At 41.8% G+C, this 19,109-nt stretch overlaps 1 protein-coding gene across 1 annotated transcript in view; it reads right to left on the bottom strand.

Annotated features, from left to right (window-relative positions):
* Positions 1–275: 275 nt before the first annotated feature.
* The window catches only part of chmp1b (charged multivesicular body protein 1B), a 49,643-nt gene continuing 30,809 nt past the window's right edge, over positions 276–19,109 (bottom strand). Inside the window, exons 4-8 of the mRNA XM_069893764.1 lie at positions 18,337–18,405; positions 15,612–15,719; positions 10,689–10,732; positions 6,034–6,106; positions 276–1,092 (exon numbers count right to left, since the gene is read on the bottom strand). Of these exons, the coding sequence (XP_069749865.1) occupies positions 1,048–1,092; positions 6,034–6,106; positions 10,689–10,732; positions 15,612–15,719; positions 18,337–18,405 (339 nt within the window). The 3' untranslated portion in view covers positions 276–1,047. The remainder of the gene's footprint in view (positions 1,093–6,033; positions 6,107–10,688; positions 10,733–15,611; positions 15,720–18,336; positions 18,406–19,109) is intronic.

Below are 19,109 nucleotides of genomic sequence, written 5' to 3'. Positions count from 1 at the left end.
ACCAAGAATCAGACCCCCCCCCACCCGACCCGAGTCTGACACCACAAAAAGCAAGATAAATTCAACTTCAGTTTGCTATAAAAGTTTGTGGACTCACAATGTAGAAAGGAACTAAAAGAAAATTATGTGGATAACAGTCAAGTTGTTATTTCCATTCATTCTTTTGATCTTTAAGTTTACTGCACTGCTTTTTTTTTAAAGAAAGTAGGCCAGTGGCCCTTGGGTTAAGAAAATTAGGCCTGTAATTTGAATGAATGACTTTTGTCAATGGAGGATTCAGAACGGGCAGGACTGTTTTAATTCAGAGTAACGCACGCATTTTAGTTTAATGGACCTTTAATTGTAAGGTCACAATACAGCGGAAGAAATACAAAATAAAAATCATACTAACATGAAAATCTAATACAGACACACCAGCCCTGCAATCATCAGGAGATTTAGTACAATAGCCTTATTTTATACTCTTTTGTCTCTCAAAAAAAATGCTTTGTTCAAACTCCTTCAATAGATGAAATTTTATGAGGACATTTTCAACAGAGTAATTATCTGTCCCTAAAATTAAATTAAAAGGAGATTAAAATAAGACTTTTCGGAGTGTGATGAAAATAGGATATCATAGAACAAAAAAAATTCAATGTTCTTTTAATCTGAACATTTTTCCATGTAATGCAATCTGAATAATTAAGGTATAATTTTTTATAGCAAAATTGTGATACAAGGGGACACTGTCTCACCACAGAGATTGTAAATTACCGTCCACGTAGAAAAGTGCATCTGAAATTCCCCCCTCCCCCACCTAGTTTATACCAGGTAGAGAGACCACTGTAGCAAAGATAAATGGAATGGGGGGGGGGGGTGCGTGGAAAGCTGTGTGGATTACTTAATTATCTATTTGCTTCTCATCTGAACACGGATTTTCCTGGTGACAGAATAATATGATTTAACTCCAAAAGAATATCAATATATTATAGCCAAACCACCCCCCCCCTTCCAAATAGATGATTATGCACGATTCCCAAAGTATTAAGGCCAAAAATGTTCTCATCTTCACACTTGATCTCGAAGCCTCGACAGCCTTTGAGAAAGCTCATCCTGTAAAAACAGCAAGCACAATAAATTAGTTAATAATGTTAGAACATAATTTATTAAAATACTTTAAGCCATCATGATGGCGCAAATTTCAGTGGATGAAAAAGAGGAAACTAGTTAAATTTAGAGATTCAGCTCAGGAACAGGGCCTTTTAGCCCAGGAGCTGGCACTGTTCAAATACACCCATGTGACTAATTAACCTTTGGTGGTGGAAACCCACATGGTCATGGGGAAAACGTACAAACACCTTTCAGACAGCAGCAGATTCGAGCCTGGGTCACTGGCACTGTAATCGTAATGTGCTAACCACTACACTAACTGTACCACCCTATGGTGGAGTTTATTTATGGTGGAGTTTATTTATGGTGGAGTAATTTGGAGGTTTGACTATTGATCCAGAGAACATCCATCCAGTCATACCAAGTGTCTGAAGTTACATTTTCTAAAATGTCAGAAGGTGTGTTTGAACTATTGCCAAAATGACCCCAGGAAGGACCCCATGTGGTTGGGCCTTCGTGTTACTCCACTTGCACACTAATCTGGTAGGGCTCACTGCAGTTCTGATATAGATCAGGCAGCCCATTATATTCCCAGCTAACAATTATTCCCTGCTCAACAATGCCTCCCCACCCCCCCCCCCCCACACATACCACTGACCCACTATGACCTTTGCAATCATTTAAATCCACTCCCCTCTGAACTCTCCACCTTGTATCGTTCAATCACATTTTCTCGCCATCTTTCCTACAAGAAGAACATGCCCACCTTGTAGTCTAAATGCTTTCTCCCTGAAATCATTCAGTAAATTTTGTTGCAACCTTTCCAAGACCTTCGATCAACAATGCAGCCAGAATTAGAAGCAGTGAGTATAAAGTTACAACATAACCTAAATGCTTATATTCTCAGATAATAATTTTTTTTAGTTTTAGATGTACAGGCCATTTCAGCCCACAAGCCCATGCTGCCCAATTTACACTCCATTAACCTACACCACCCCCAAGTGTGTGTTTTAAACAGTGGAAGGAAACCGGGACTCCTGGAGAAAACACACGCAGACAAGGGGAGAACGTACAAACTTCTTACAGGCAGGGCGGGATTCGAACCCGATTGCTGGCGCTGTGAAGGTGTTGTGCTAACCACGACGCCAACCGTGTCACCATTTGTTTGTCAGCATTCCTTGCTGATCTACCCTTGTGTTCCAATGCTGATCATTTCCAAAATGCAACCTTATCAATTCCTGGGTTTGAATTTCAATCACAGCATTTCCACTCTGACTTGCCACCTGGTGGCTTTTCACAGCAAAACAATACTTTTCACTCTCACAGATGAGGCCGAGAAATATTGCACATTTTTACAACCACAATAGACCGCAAAATTTAAAAAAAAAGAATTTTTGCATTAAACAAAACACCATTCTACTTGTGCATAATTACTGAGGTGCAGGAAATGGGAGAGCAGAAGATAATGCCTTCAGCAGTTTAAAGTGAAAATGACTGAGGAGTAAATGATATTGCAATGGTGGAGGTGATGGAGCAAAGGGGTTTTACAACTGAGATCACTGACCCAGGAGTTGCATCGTCCAGCCTGCTTCGCCATTCCTCAACATCGTGGCTGACCTGGCTGTGAACTCAGCACCACTTACCCATATATTCCCATTATTCTTCAAAAAACCCATTTGTAATGCAAGTACATTTTCCTTTGGCAGCGAATTCCACAGATTCACCCACACTCTGGGAGAAGCAGTTCCTCCTCAGAGCCATCCTAAATCTAGAAACAAGACTCTGTGTTCCCAATTTCCAGTCTCACCTGCCAGTGGAAACAACCTCTCTGCTTCTATCTTATCTATTCCTTTCAGAATGTCATGATTTTATAAGATTCACCACATTCCAGTGAGTATAGTTCCAGGTGACTCACTCTCTCCTCCTTAGCTAACTCTCTAACCTCCAGAACCAACTGGCTCTGCCTCCAAAGCCACTACATCCTCTCTTAAGTATGGAGATCAGAACTGCACACAGTTCTCCAGGCACGGCCTCACCAGTACCCTGTACAGTTACAGCCACAGGCAATATTATCAGTACAATTCAAATACCAACCCTGGTACATTCGAACTGTACTAGGGGTTGTAGGTCAATTGGGCAGCATGAGCTCTTGGGCCAAAAAGGACTGTAACAGTGTTGTACATCTAAATTTAAAAAAAAATGATGCAATGAAACATGACTGTAGGATTCTGTTACACATGGCACAGTTACGTCACCGCTGATACTCAGCATTCTAGGATGGATCACTGGTCTGTAGTGCAGGTGAATAAACACCACTCAGTTTTTACCCCGTTTCCTACTAATTCTGTACCATGGCCACAATAATCGGGTACACTGCTCTCCAATTTTAAAATAGAAAACAAATGCTAAGAAGTACTCCAAAGAGGTCAATATTCCACATCAATTTTGTTCTGTTAATTATGCAAGTAGTTGGGATTTACTTGCGCACTTACATACTAAATGTAAAGCCATAATAAGGTGAATCACGAAGAGGTACAGGCATCCAACACAGACTGCGGCAGGGAACAGATTGGAAGGTTGTAGGACACAGGAACAATTTTCAGACCTGGAACGTTGACTGCTCTTTTTTTTTTAGACATAGCTGCCTACGAGCCTGTGCCTGCTCAAATCCACGTGACAAATTAAGCTACCAACCCTGCACGACTTTGGAGGGTGGGAGAAAACTGGATCACCCAAAGGAAACCCACATGGAAACAGGGAGAACGTACAAACTCTTTACAAACAGTGGTGGATTTGAACCTGTTTCACTGGCCCTGTAATAGAGTTGCACTAACTGCTCCATTATCTAACCAGGGATGCTCTCCGACCTGCTGAGTTCCTCCAGCAGTGCTTTGTCTGCTCTGGATTGTCTCTCTTCATCCTATGCTGCACTGATTGCACAAACATTGCCTGAATTTACCCATACCTTCAGCTTGATGCCAGGGTCTTTCTGATACAGATCGCTCAATGCAGATAAAGTTTTCACAGTGCTGTGATGATCTACCATGCAAGAAACAGCTGACATTTGGAAAAAGCACCATGTACTGCTTGGACCATAAGTGCTCACTTATTCTGCAAAGCAGCACTTACACTTCCCAAGGAGGCTGAGGAGGGCAAGGCTTGTTGACAACATTTTACAGGAACACAATTAAGAGTGCCCTGTCTGGCTGTCATTGCGTGGTATGGTAGCTGCAAAACACTGAACTGAAAGTCAACACAGAGAATCCTCAAAATGGCCGAGAACTGGGGTCTCCCTTTCCTCTACAGACAATTCACCAGGAACAGTGCTCAACTAGAGCCCAAAGAATTATTGAGGACCCTTTCTATCTTTCACACAGTGTCTTTGATCCACTACCATCAGAAAGAAGGTACAGGAGCATCAAAATCAGGACAGCCAAGCTGGGAAACAGCTTCTTCCCACAGGCTGTGAGATCAATGAATTGTACCTGTAACTGAGTAAATCATCCCAAAATATATACAGATATTTATTTTAAATGATATCTTTCTTTATGGTCATTATGTGTGTGTGTGTGTGTGTGTGTGTGTGTGTGTGTGTGTGTGTGTGTGTGTGTGTGTGTGTGTGTGTGTGTGTGTGTGTGTGTGTGTGTGTGGTACACATACTGTGATCCACAGAAACATTGTTTTGTCTGGTGTCCATCTACAGTCACTTTGATGACAGACTTGCACTTGGATCAGCTTGTTTTTAGACTGTGATGAAATCAAGAAATGAAACCAAAAAACCTCAGCATTTGCTCCAAGGATTTTCCACTGTCTTAAAGAGAGGCCAGATTGAAACCGCACAGAAAGAGGCTCTTTTGCCCAAATCATCCATGTATCAACATCACCTATCAGCTGTAATCCTCTATTGGTTTCACACCTGACCTGCCCAAAGCCCTTTAATATATTACAAACATATCTGTCTCTACCACTGTCACTAGCTGCTCCTTCCAATAACCGAGATGCGAGGAAGTGCTGAGGGTGCTGGAGGTTCGGATCTGGAGCTCATGTCGCCAATGATTTGGACTGGACTCTGTCTGGCTGTGAGGGCTGCGGAAGTGAATCTACGGACACTCTGTGACCCTGGGGAGGGGAACTCTCTTTTGCTTCTCTCAATGTCTGTGAGAGGCGCTGAGGCAATTCCTGCCGGTGCCGAATCTGTCTGCCTTGCAGCAGGCAAAAAGGGATTTCGTGTATTATGACACTGTTTTATTATTATGACAATAAATTGAATCTTGATCTTCTGTGTTGGGAAACCTGTCTCTCAGCTGTCATTTTATCCCCACTGCATTGAATTTCAGCTCAAAAGCCAAAATATCAACTCTCTGCATCACTTTTTCGCGAGATGCTGTTCACACCTGATTTAACACCAAGGTTCAATATTTATTGGCCTGTACCCAAAGAACATAATCCCTTATTTTCACTGTGAAGGAACTTAAATTACAAGAGTACCTCCTACAGCGTATTCACAAACCCACCAACACTGCAGAGGATGATATATAAAAAGATTCCAACTCAAAAGGCATGATATCAACTCCAAATCGGAAATAGCTCGTCACAGTCACATAACTACCTGGGCCTGGCGCTGTGAGTTGTTCATTCAGAATGTCATGCGGGAGGTGGTTCACATGTGCAAGCTGGCTGCCGTTGGTCACGTGCAGCCGGCTGCTGTTGATAACACGATCAGAGTGAGGAGTTGCAATGACGCATGGGCTGGTGGGGGGGGGGGTGAAGCGAGGGACGTGCTGGGACGTGCGGGATACCGCTGAGAACGATTGGAGAGCAGACGCCCATTTTCTGGATGTTAAAACCTGTGAATGTTTGCTTTAGTTTTGGATTTAATATTTAAATTACACTCCTACAAGCTCTTTGGCTCCAACTTTTTTGCTACAAAATTAAAGATTTTACCTGTTCTGCAGACGCCACACTGCTACTAACAGTACCCATTTGGCCTTCAGGAAGTTGCATATTCAAATCAAGACTGAAAAAAAGAACACAACTCACATGAGGACTGTCCCTTCCTTATCTTCCCAGCACGCAAAGATACTACACATTTGAATAAGAATCAGAATTTATTGTCATGAACAAATCATGAAATTCGGCATTTGAGAATATTTAGACAACATTTTGCAGAAGGATATTTCAACAGTTTCAGGTTAACTGCATCTCCTTCTGTAGATGCTGCCCAATCTGCTGAGTATTTTCAGTCAGATTTATAGCATCTGCAGAATTTTGATGGAGGTTATTGCATATTTATTTTAAAAATACACTTCAAGCTTGGACTTTTCAAATTACATCAAAAGTATTTTTGATGACAGGAAGGATATAGATGGTTTGGAGAGGATGCAGGAGGTTGCCCAGATTGGAATACATGTCTGATGAAGGAAGGCTGACAGAGCTTTTCTCTTTGGAATGATGGAGGAAGAGAGGTGACTTAAAAGAGGTATACAAGATTATGAGAGGCTTTGATAGGGTGGACAGCCAGCATCTTATTCCCCCGGAAAATGCAGCAAATACTGGAGAATAGGTGAGTGGAGGAAAGTTTAGGGGAGATGAGGTTAAAAAAAAATTAAACTTAGAGACTGGTGGGTGCCTGGAAAGCATTGCTGGGAATGGTGGTGGAGGCTGATACAAATAGAGACATTCAAAAGAGTCTTAGATTGGGCCATGGATGGAAGAAAAATAGAGGATTATCAGTGTGAGGTAGGAAATAATTAGATTGCCGTGGTGTAGGTTTACATAGGTCAGCAAACATCATGTGCTGTAATGTTTGATGTTCCATGTAACCAACACCGGTGAACTTGGAATCATTATCAGATGTGGCTTTGTTGCAGCTGTGATTCCAGTAACCTTTTCCATAACATTTGCATAAAATACTATGGCACTTTGAAACTGCCCCAACACATGATCTACTCCACATATTTGAAAAATGTTTCCAACATTAATCAATTCATTAAAAAATGGACAATTGCAATTATTTTACAGTATATGGGAAATGCATTGGTTTACAGAAGTTAAACACTATTCCACACAGTAACAGGACATGATGCTCTTAATGGAAGGTGGAAAGGCAGCCCAGTCCATCGATGTTTCATGACAGTCAATGCTAGGTGCAGAATACAAGCTCATACAGTACAGTCCAAACCATTTATAATCAACCATTTGTTTGTATATACAAAGAACAAAATGGTTGAAAAAACTGCTCAAGAAACTAACTAAATTCTTAGATCTTTCCTGCCTCAAACAGCAATAAGTTATTTTTCAAACCACAAGTTGCTTCCACAATTAAATGATCATCCACAGAGCTAAACCAACAATGACAAAAAGCAGTTTGCCCAATAATAAACACAGTTTCTGGTACCTACATAAAAGCAGAAGTTAGAAATATTACCAATGGTACACCCAAATTAATACATTGTCTACCATAACAACATCCTTGAAAACAGAATAGACTTGAAATGCTTTTAAATAATTTTCAATTACCAGAACAAGTCAGTGATAATAAATCAGTCACTAAGCCACAACTGTACTAAAACAACCATTGGTCGTCTCTAGACAAGTGTCTTGATATTTGATTACTACACATCAACCATGGCTGCAGTGATTGATTTTCTCTGCCTCACTAGAACATTCAGTGATTAATCTTAAGCAGAAGACTGATATATTGCACTGATCTTGAAACGTTACCCCACTGAACAGGAGCTGGAAGCATTGGGACCCAAAAACATCCCAATTATATTAGTTCAGGAACAAGCAGTTGTCAGGCTGTGACCAAATTCTCTGGATAAACAATGGATTGAAGAAGATTTGTATTCCAGCCAAGGACATTAATGAGCTCACCCAGAAGTAACAAGAATGCTTTGCACAATTTACAAAATATGCTCCAAGTTGAAAAGAATTTTACTGACATCAAGTGTTAGTCCAAGCCCAACTCATCTGCCTCTCGCTCCACTTTTACTTCTTACGATGTTTACAATTTCAAGCACCAAACCAAGATATTCCTCCAGTCTTCAACAGTTTGCTCCAGAACATAGAATGTTACACAGGCCCTTCAGCCCACAATGTTGTGTTGACCCGATATAAAGTGACAACAACAATCCAATTTTTCCCTCTCTTCCCCCTAATTTTCTTACACCCATGGGCCTATCTAAGAGGTTTTTTTTTCTAAGTATCCCAATTGTATCAGCCTCCAAACTCACTCCTAGCAGTGCATTCATTCCAGGCACCCAACACTCTCTGCATTAAAAAAAACTTACTTCTAGTATCTCCCTCAAACCTTCTTCCACTCACTTCAAACAGATGTCCTCTGGTATTTGCTATGGTCACCCTGGAAAAGGGGCTGGCTGTCCACCCAATCTAAGCCCCTCATAATCTTATATACTTCTATTAAGTCATCTCTCATTCTGCCGCTCCAAAGAGAAAAGCGCAAGCTCTGTTAACCTTGATAGGGTGTTCCCCAATCCAGGCAATTTCCTGATAAATTGCACTACCTTCAAAGCATCTACATCCTTCCTGTAATGAGGCAAGCAGAATTGTACACAATATTCCAAGGGTGGTCAAACCATCGTTTATTGAGATTGTAACATTAGCTCATAGCTCTTGAACTGAATGCCCTTACTAAGGAATGCTAATATAGCAAACACCTTCTTAATCACCCTTTAAACGTGTGTGGCAATCTGTGGACCTGGATCCCAAGATTTGGGATCACACTATTGGACCACACTATTAAGAATACAGGTAGACACTGACTTATGATGGGGTTCTGTTCTGGGACTCGCAATGTAAGCTGAAATTATCCTCAGTTAAGATTTACCTGTTCAGGCAGTATTCTGCCTTGACCACACTGGGACCATGACGTCCCCGCTCCTGTCAGGAGCCTGAAGTGATGCTTGGTAACAAGGGGGAGCGGTGTCACCTCGCAACCTATGTTGTGATTTGGAACGCACATACAGAGTGCTGTCGCACTCTCTCCCTCTCCCTCTTCAATCACTCTCTCCCTTCCCAGCAATGGCAATCTTCGCATGTGTTCCAAATCACCTTTTTATAAAAAAAACAGCACTGGGTCGTCAAAGCATGATTCCTCGACGTCATACAAGAGGAGCACCTAAATGATGACGTTTGGGGAGTGGTGGCGGTGGAAAGTGATCTGGACAGAAGCATTTCCTTCAGAGAAGGAAAAGCAACCGCATTGATACAGGTTGACCCCAACTTACCTTTATTCAAAACAGATTCTGATCATCGTAACTTCGAAATAACATGTCGGAACATTATAAGTTTTGGGGTCTATCTGTACTGTCATTAACTGCATACTCTGCCTTCAAGTTCGACTTTCCAAAGTTCATCACTTCACAATGTTCAGATTGAACTTCATCTGCTACTTCTCCACCCAACTCTGCATCTATATCCTATTGTAACCTCCGACAACCTTCTATGCTATCCACAACACCTCCAACCGCTATCGTGAGGTGAAAGATATTGCAATTGCATGTGTAATTAAACAAGGCATCAGTTTGTGTGTTAATGACATTCTGCTCAAAAAAATCAAGACTACTTCCAAACGTGAAGAATATCCATGGACAGACCTTTTGTCAAATTATAGCAGCAACCTATGCAATCTGCAGTAATTATCATTTATTTGATGCATTAATTAAAAAAGGTTCCAATTAAATTCTTGCAACAATAAAAATGGCCATAGAATGCAGGAAATGAGAAACAAATCAAATCTGTTCTTTGCCAAAATTCATCTTGATTAAGCTGGACTGTACTCTGAATGAACTGAGCTAGAGGCAGGTCTGATCAAACAATGCTTAACTGTTGCATACATTACATAAAACCATCAAAGTGACCCAGAGCTCATGCAGGACATGATAGAATGGACAGAGAAGGTTTCAAGTGAAAAACACAAAAACTGCAGGAAGTTACGTGAATGTGGCTTAGTCCATCTTCCCTTCCTTCAATCTGTAACTCTTGCTACCTTTAAAAGGCTCATCCCACCCTGGCCACACTCTCTTCACCCTCCCTCCCATCAAGAAGATTCAGAAGTGCAAGATCACACACCACCATATTCAGGGACTATTTAATTCCTTCATGATCAGACTCCTGAATGAACAATGCGACAGCCTTTCCTCAATCCCAATATCTTCCTCGGTAATTTGTCACTTTAGTACTCTGGTACCACGTCTTACTTGTTCCACTATTCATGGTTTGCTCAAACAACTTCTCATTTGATAAATCAGACCATAAGCTTGAATTGGAGCTGCGAGAAGGACTTGAGTGGCTCAGGCAGCATCCATGTGTGGAAATGGTCAATCAACATTTTAGATCCCCCTTTATCGAGTTCCTCCAGCAGCTCGATGTTAGGTTTCAGTTTGATTCAGATCTGACTCCTCAACAGAAGTACAGAGTGGCACCAGATAAAATGTAGTGTCTGGGGCGACTCTTAGAGTCTAGACCCTCGAGGACCAAAACAGTCTGAGAGAGGATTGAAGAGCAAAGAGCAAAGTCACCATGATGGCAGTACTGTACAACAAAACTCTGGAACAAAAATATTTTTTCATACTAACCCTGCTTCATCAGCCATTTCCTGCAGCAATGAATCCACTTGATGCTGAGGAGAAATAGACATGTTGTTTGATGAACAACACAATCAATATTGGTTCAATCTGTACTTAATATCCTCAGGCGATCCCAAAATATCATGTTGCTTCTGGAAAAATTTCTAATGTTTCACCACTTGTGTAATTATAGATACAACAACGTCTGATGAGCAGGAAAAAAAATTGAGAGACGCGTCTCAGAGTTACCCAAGAGTGAGATTTCTGTTAGAGGAAAGCATTTTATTAATGGATTTGACCTGAAAAGAGCCACTGGATCCTGTATCCACTTTAATGAGGTGATTGTATTTGTTCTTATAGACTATTTTATGAAATAGGGAACGACTTTCATGACCTGCTGCAGCACACCCAATTAAAAATATCGCTTTAGTGTGGATATGCACAAGTTTCCAGGATTTTGTCCCAACAATGAAGGAACGATGATCAAAAAGTCAAGTCAGGATGGTGTGCACCTGTGAGAGAAACTTCCATGCGACTAGAATCCTTGCTCTACCTGCCCCTGTCCAAAGTGACCACGATTGTAGATCAAAGGAGCTGGGTTCTATGAAACCAGGTGAGTGGCTCCAGCACCTGATATGGATGGACAAACTGTCAAAACACTTCAGGGCGGCAGTCTAGGCTTAAAGATCTCTGGCTGAGTCATGAATATTCTCTCCAATACATACCAGAAGGGGTACATTTACTAACTGAATAATAATCAACACTTATTAATTTGTATTGATCATTGCATAGTCGTCTTCATGCGGCAAGACCCAGAAGAAGATCAGGCTTGCGTGACAACTTCATCTCCATTGGATTGGAGGCCTGTGACCATTGATTAGTGTGCTGCAGGGATCTGAGGTGCGTTCACTGGTACTTGCCGTCTACAGTAATGATTTGGATTATAATGTCGTTAACGTAGTTAGTGAATTTCCAGATGATACCATAGTTGGTGGTGGACTGAACAGCGAAGAAGGAGTGCCCAAATTTACAACAGGAGGTAGATCAATTCAGGCAAAGAATTGGCAGAAAGAATTTTACTCTGATATGTCTGAGGTCGTATATTTTGACAAATTAAATCAGGACTTGCACAGTAAATCATAAAGCCATGGTGAGCACTGTGGAAAAGAGCACTGGGGTATAGGTACATAATTCCCTGAAAGTTTATTTGTCATGTTATGCCCAGTATAATGAGAAGGATCATCTGCGAGCAGTCTCACAAGTTATCTCTAACATTCATAATGTAGCTGTGTAAAGAACACAATTTACAAATTTACAGAGAATAGTTACAATGAAAAGAAAAATCAATTGGCTCCAGTTAAAGGCAGCACTGTAGCACTGTTATCGGGGGTCATTCAGGAGCCTGATGGCTGCAGGGAAGAAACAAGTCTTCAAGCCTGTTGCGGCTCAATATTACACTCTTTAACCTTCTCCCTAATGGAAGCAGGGAGAAGTGAGTGTGTCCAGTATATGCTGGGCAGCAGGACAGTCTGGACTTTGAGCACAGTAGTTGGGATATTGCTGAGACTACCTTTGAAGTATTGTGTGCAGTTCTGGTTGCCCAATAATAACAAAAGGTATCATTAAACTGGAAAAGGTATTGAAAAGATTCATGAGGATTTTGTCAGGACGGGAGGAGTTCAGTTATAAGGAGAGGTTGCTTTCGCTGGGAATTCTCTCCCTGAAATGAAGAAAACTGAGGGCATCTCATAGATGGATACAAAAATCATGTGGAGCAGAGATGAGGTGGAGAGTCAGTCATTTCCCACGGTAGGCATCTAAAACTAGGGGCATTGATTTAAGGTGAGAGGGGAAAGATTTAAAAGGGACCTGTGGTGTAACTTTTTCCACAGACGGTGGTGGCTAGGTGGAATGAGCTGACAGAGGAGATGGTAGAGGTAGGTACAATATTCTAAACCATTTAGGGCATGTACATAGACAAGTAAGGTTTAGAGAGAGGGGGGTCAAATGTAGACAAATAAGATGAGCTTAGGCAGACAACTTGGCTGCATGGACCAGTTAAGCTGAAGAGCCTGGGTGTTTAGTGCTGTAAATCTCAACACCCTCAGCATTAATGATGCAGTCTTGAGTGGAGACAAGTGTTGAAATTACAGTGACTTTCCTGGACACGAGGAACTAACTCAAAATGCCCCTTTCACCAAGGGTTCTAGTAATCCTGAAGCACCCATCACCCCCTGGACACTCCCTTACTCATCAGGGACAAGCCTTAAAAGTGCGAGGGTACACATCAACAAACTTACAGATGGTTTCTTTCTCCTCAGCCATCAGTCTCCTGAATTATCCCATTTACAGTGCCACCCTTGCTTGGTAGTAACTGATCTTACTTTCATCGTAAACTATGCTCTTTACACAGCAGTATGAAATTTAGAGATAACTCGTAAGACTGCTCACAGAAGACCCTTCTCATTGTCCAATAGGACAATAAGTTAGTTTGAAACAGACATGATAAAAAAATTTACATGACGACAAGCAACATTGGTGTGTGTGTGTGTGTGTGTGTGTGTGTATGTGTGTGTGTGTGTGAGAGAAAGAGAGAGAGAGAGAGTCTGTGTAAGAATGTGAGTGCGAGTGAGAAAGAGTGTGAGAGAAAGTAAGTGAGTGGAATGTGAATGTGTGTGAGAGAGAGAAACAGCAATGTAGAAAAAAGATGCTTCCACTAGATGGCAGATAGCCCCCACTTTCCAAGCCATTCTCAGCAAGATTTTTCAACACTGATTTTATCAATTATTGGTGATTTCAATGAAATTATTTTCAGAAGCATGGAAGGAGACAGCATTTGTATTGCATGAATACCAAGGTTCCAGTGGAAATATTACAATCTAAATAATGCATCCATTTAGTCAAATGACTCCCTTAAATTCACATAAACAAAAGTACAGAATATTCCTGCAGATACAGTACAATGCTTGCAGAGTTTGCAAAAAGAACATTTTGATCAAATTTGTAAATGGATAATCAAATACAACAAGGATACTGGTCACAAATTGAACATCCTCTAAATGTTGGAGTGTGTGTGTGTGTGTGTGTGTGTGTGTGTGTGTGTGTGTGTGTGTGTGTGTGTGTGTGTGAGACATGATAAAATGCATGTGTGATGGTAGCACATGCTATAGCATATGTGATGATAGCGTGTGTGTGATGATAGCGTGTGTGTGATGATAGCGTGTGTGTGATGATAGCGTGTGTGTGATGATAGCGTGTGTGTGATGATAGTGTGTGTGTGATGATAGCGTGTGTGTGATGATAGCGTGTGTGTGATGATAGCGTGTGTGTGATGATAGCGTGTGTGTGATGATAGCGTGTGTGTGATGATAGCGTGTGTGATGATAGCGTGTGTGATAGCGTGTGTGATGATAGCATGTGTGATAGCGTGTGTGGGTGATGATAGCGTGTGTGGGTGATGATAGCGTGTGGGTGATGATAGCGTGTGGGTGATGATAGCGTGTGGGTGATGATAGCGTGTGGGTGATGATAGCGTGTGGGTGATGATAGCGTGTGGGTGACGATAGCGTGTGGGTGACGATAGCGTGTGGGTGACGATAGCGTGTGGGTGACGATAGCGTGTGGGTGACGATAGCGTGTGGGTGACGATAGCGTGTGGGTGACGATAGCGTGTGGGTGACGATAGCGTGTGGGTGACGATAGCGTGTGGGTGACGATAGCGTGTGGGTGACGATAGCGTGTGGGTGACGATAGCGTGTGGGTGACGATAGCGTGTGGGTGACGATAGCGTGTGGGTGACGATAGCGTGTGGGTGACGATAGCGTGTGGGTGACGATAGCGTGTGGGTGACGATAGCGTGTGGGTGACGATAGCGTGTGGGTGACGATAGCGTGTGGGTGACGATAGCGTGTGGGTGACGATAGCGTGTGGGTGACGATAGCGTGTGGGTGACGATAGCGTGTGGGTGACGATAGCGTGTGGGTGACGATAGCGTGTGGGTGATGATAGCGTGTGGGTGATGATAGCGTGTGGGTGATGATAGCGTGTGTGTGATGATAGCGTGTGTGTGATGATAGCGTGTGTGTGATGATAGCGTGTGTGTGATGATAGCGTGTGTGTGATGATAGCGTGTGTGTGATGATAGCGTGTGTGATGATAGCGCGTGTGTGATGATAGCGCGTGTGTGATGATAGCGCGTGTGTGATGATAGCGCGTGTGTGATGAAAGCGCGTGTGTGATGATAGCACGTGTGTGATGATAGCACATGTGTGATGATAGCGTGTGTGTGTGATGATAGCGTGTGTTGTGATGATAGGGTGTGTTGTGATGATAGCGTGTGTTGTGATGATAGCGTGTGTTGTGACGATAGCGTGTGTTGTGACGATAGCGTGTGTTGTGACGTTAGCGTGTTTGTGATGATAGCGTGTGTTTGTGACGATAGCGTGTGTGTGATGATAGCATGTGTGTGATGATAGCGCGTGTGTGATGATAACGCGTGTGTGATGATAGCGTGTGTGTGATGATAGCGTGTGTGTGATGATAGCGTGTGTGATGATAGCGTGTGTGTGATGATAGCGTGTGTGTGATGATAGCGTGTGTGTGATAGCGTGTGTGTGATGATAGCGTGTGTGATAGCATGTGTGTGTGTGATGATAGCATGTGTGTGATGATAGCGTGTATGATGATAGCGTGTGTGTGATGATAGCATGTGTGTGATGATAGCGTGTGTGTGATGATAGCGTGCGTGTGATGATAGCGTGCGTGTGATGATAGCGTGCGTGTGATGATAGCGTGCGTGTGATGATAGCGTGCGTGTGATGATAGCGTGCGTGTGTGTGTAAAAATAACCATTTGGTGTAAATAGTACTTCCATAATCTCATTTTCTTTGATAATTCCATCACTGTAATGCAATTGGTATCAGAGTCACTCACCTGTGGTGTGGTTAGAGTGGTGGTGCTGCTCATTGTGTCCTCCATTTGTTGTGTCTGTACATCTAATGTCTCAAATTGATGTTCAAACTTGTCCATTAGAGCAGAAATCTGAAAATAAGAGTAATGACATTGCTATACACGTGGTCTGGGCCTCCAATAATGGACTCTGTTAAGGCTGCACACAAATTACTGTCCATGCACTTGCATCTTGTTTTCTGGAATTGTGCAGATGCTTTCGCAACAATGTTCTGCTTTGTTGATCGGTCAATGGAGGATCATCAAAATGGCCGAGAAGATCACTGGGGTCTCCCTTCCCTCTACACAATTCTCTTCAAAAGTAATGATTAAAACAAAACTGCAAGATTATATCTGAAGCTCATCATTGTCAAGACCTATTTCAGGAAGACTAAATCCATAATTTTGAACTAGATCCCTTCTTTGTACTCTGTACCGGTTATGAAAGAACAGAGCTGTCAGTTTTAGTAGAAAATTTCCCGTTTTTCTCAATCTCCCATTGCAACACAACTAACCAACTGTGGAACATCATGGACAAGTTCATCATCTGACTGTACATATACAACTAGACAAAACAATATTTCTCTGGACCATGAACACACAATGCACAGCATATACAAAATAAAATTTCTAAAAAAAAATATAAAATAAAATAAAGGTTAGCAAAGTAGTTCATGCAATGATAAGGACAGCAGCAGAAAACCAAGTTAGAATCCAGCGCTGCCTTTAAGGAGTTTGTATGTTCTTTCATGTCTGTGTGGGTTTCCCATGTGCTCTGGTTTCCTTCACCCTTCAAAAATGTACAGGGTTTGTAGATTAATCGGCGCATTTGGGTCCCTTGGGCTTGTTGGCCAGAAGGGCCTGTTATCATGCTGCAACTCTAAATTAAAATAAATTAAAATATAATTATATATTTTTGAATAATTTAATCGGTTGCAGGATTCCATTCATCAATCTCAGTCTGCCAGAAGAAGCTATTTCCCAGCATGGCAGTTCAGATTCTAATGCTCCTGTACCTCCATCTTGACGATAATAGGTCAAAGCACACAGAGCATATAATATTACCCGAATTTGTCTCGCCTTTAAGATTTAAACAGCCTTCCACTCCAGGTCAGAGTACAAAAATGTTCCATCAGCTACTTCAATTCGTGTTCCCCTGGAATGAACTGGAAGGTCACTGGAAGGTCACTGTCACCAAATTGTCCTCCCCAAAGTCTACGTAATGTACATTCGGGAATTGGTAACGCAAGGCGAGCTGATGCATCTCACCCCGTTGCATGAAGCAAATCTGTGTGTTCACCAATAAAAACAGTAAAAATGAAACATGCTGGAAATATTCAAATTTACATTTATTTTTCTAAAGAATGCAACACAAATATTGTTTTACTTTATACCTTTTCACTGAGTCATTAATGATCATTAAAAATTTTGAAAATTCTATTTGTGATTGCCTTCCATACAAGTAATATTGAACAACTGCTCTTTTGACCAAATCCATTGGGCTGATGGATCCACACTGGGACTGAATGGATAGAAACATAGAAGATAGGAGCATTCGGCCCTTCAAGCCTGCTCCGCCATTCAATGAGATCATGGCTGATCTTAAAGTTCAGTACCCCGTCCCCGCCTTCTCTCCGTAACCCCTAATTCCCTTATACTGAAGAAATATATCTAATTCCCTCTTAAATGAACCTACCTCTACTGCTCTCTGTGACAGTGGATTGACATCCTCCGCTCTCCTAATCAGTTACACAGAGCTATGAAGATTATGTAAATACAGAAGCAACAAAAGTTATAAACTTCTTTTTCTTGGAATACTATCTTACTAAATTAATTATCATCATCATGGCCCATCCCTTCACGAGCGTAGCTCTTCTGTCCTCACAGAACTTTTGTTCTGTTTTCCATGGAGCTTTAGGCACCGTGTGCCAGGGCAACGACTTGGAGACGAGTGTTTGCCCAGGACAAACGCCTCCCTCTGGGTTCCACGCCACTGAGCCTGGCGAAGTGCGAGGCATGACAGCCAGAGTGACGCGGGATTGCCCCGCAGTGGTCTGTTCCAAGACTGTGCTCGCTGGCCATTGTCCTTACAGATCCTTCGCCTACCGAGTTTGCTGCTGCAGACCGCTAGGGAAACTGTTTCCTGCGCTCTGTCACAGCTGCCAGCCCCTGCTGCCAGACTGATATGTGCATTTTGCCCATAGCTGAGGCCCTTTTCAAGTACTGACGGCTGGGCTAGCCAAGCCCGGGGATTTGAAGTCAGAGTTACCTTCTCCTAGCCTTTGCCTGAAGAGGCAAACCCTGCAAGGCAGGTTTTTGCTAAATTAATAGCAACACACAAATTGCTGGAGTAGTTCAGCAGGGTCAAGCAGTATACATGAAAGGAATACATAGCCAACACTTGAGGGAAGGAAGATAGGCTGACAAGTGATAGGTGAATACAGGAGGAAAGGAGATGGGGGAGAAAAAAATCTAAAAAAGCTTGGAAATGAATGGAGAAAGAGGTCGAGGGAGATGTACTCTGTTAGGAGGAAGAAAGGTAAGAGGGTGGGAATTATTTGGGGGAAGGGCAGAAGACAAGAATGAGAAGGAAAAGAGAAAGAAGAATGGGGGCAGAGAGATAACAATGGCAAAATAATAGCTTAATTTGAAACACTCAACTACAATGTCCAAATAATTCTGATCTAAGGTAATTTATATTCAGGGATACCTTTTCAAGGTTCATACTTTTTAAGGTGATGTCCATGGATTTGACAACTCCTGCCATAGATTTGGTTACCTAAAATAAAAGATCATAATGTGTTAAATGCAGAAAGTAACTCATTGTTAAGATCAAAAAAAATAATTCCTTGTCACTGTCACATACTCTTCAAATCAAGACAACATTACTCAGAGTTCGAAGTTAAGGAGAGATGTACTGCAAGAGAAGCCTAGGTTCTTATTCTAGCTATCTTACTACCGACAAGCATGTTCTACCAGCCAATTTGTTTGGTTAAATAGAATTAAAGAACATGTGGACACAACTAATTTTGTAAAACAGCAAAGTGTGCAGATGCTGGGATTGCAGTGCAATAAACAAAAGTGCTGGAGAAATTCAGCACGTACAGGAAGCTTGTTGAAGGGTTCAGGTGCAAAATGTTGGTCATCCTTTGTGACTTTTTTTTAAAACCTTATTATTTATAAGATATAAACTACAAATAAAAAATAAAACTAATACTTTACATGATAGATAATATTTCCCCTACTACCCCCTCCCCACTATATCCCACCCAAACTATCTCTACAAAAAGAGCCAAAAACATGTATCGGTTAAACCTCTAACATCTTCAAAAAAAAGACCTTTAAGATATATCCAAGCCCATATATTTCAAATATGGAGTCCACATTTTAACAAAAAAGGAAAAGTTATTACGTCAATTATATGTTATCTTTTCCAAATAAATACAAGATCTCAATTCATTATGCCATCTATGTATATTCAAT

The sequence above is a fragment of the Narcine bancroftii genome, chromosome 8 (genome assembly GCF_036971445.1).
Source record: "Narcine bancroftii isolate sNarBan1 chromosome 8, sNarBan1.hap1, whole genome shotgun sequence".
In the NCBI taxonomy this organism is placed as follows: Eukaryota; Metazoa; Chordata; class Chondrichthyes; order Torpediniformes; family Narcinidae; genus Narcine; species Narcine bancroftii.
The sequence above is the reverse complement of the archived record's forward strand: the minus strand, read 5'-3'. Positions and strand labels throughout refer to the sequence as shown.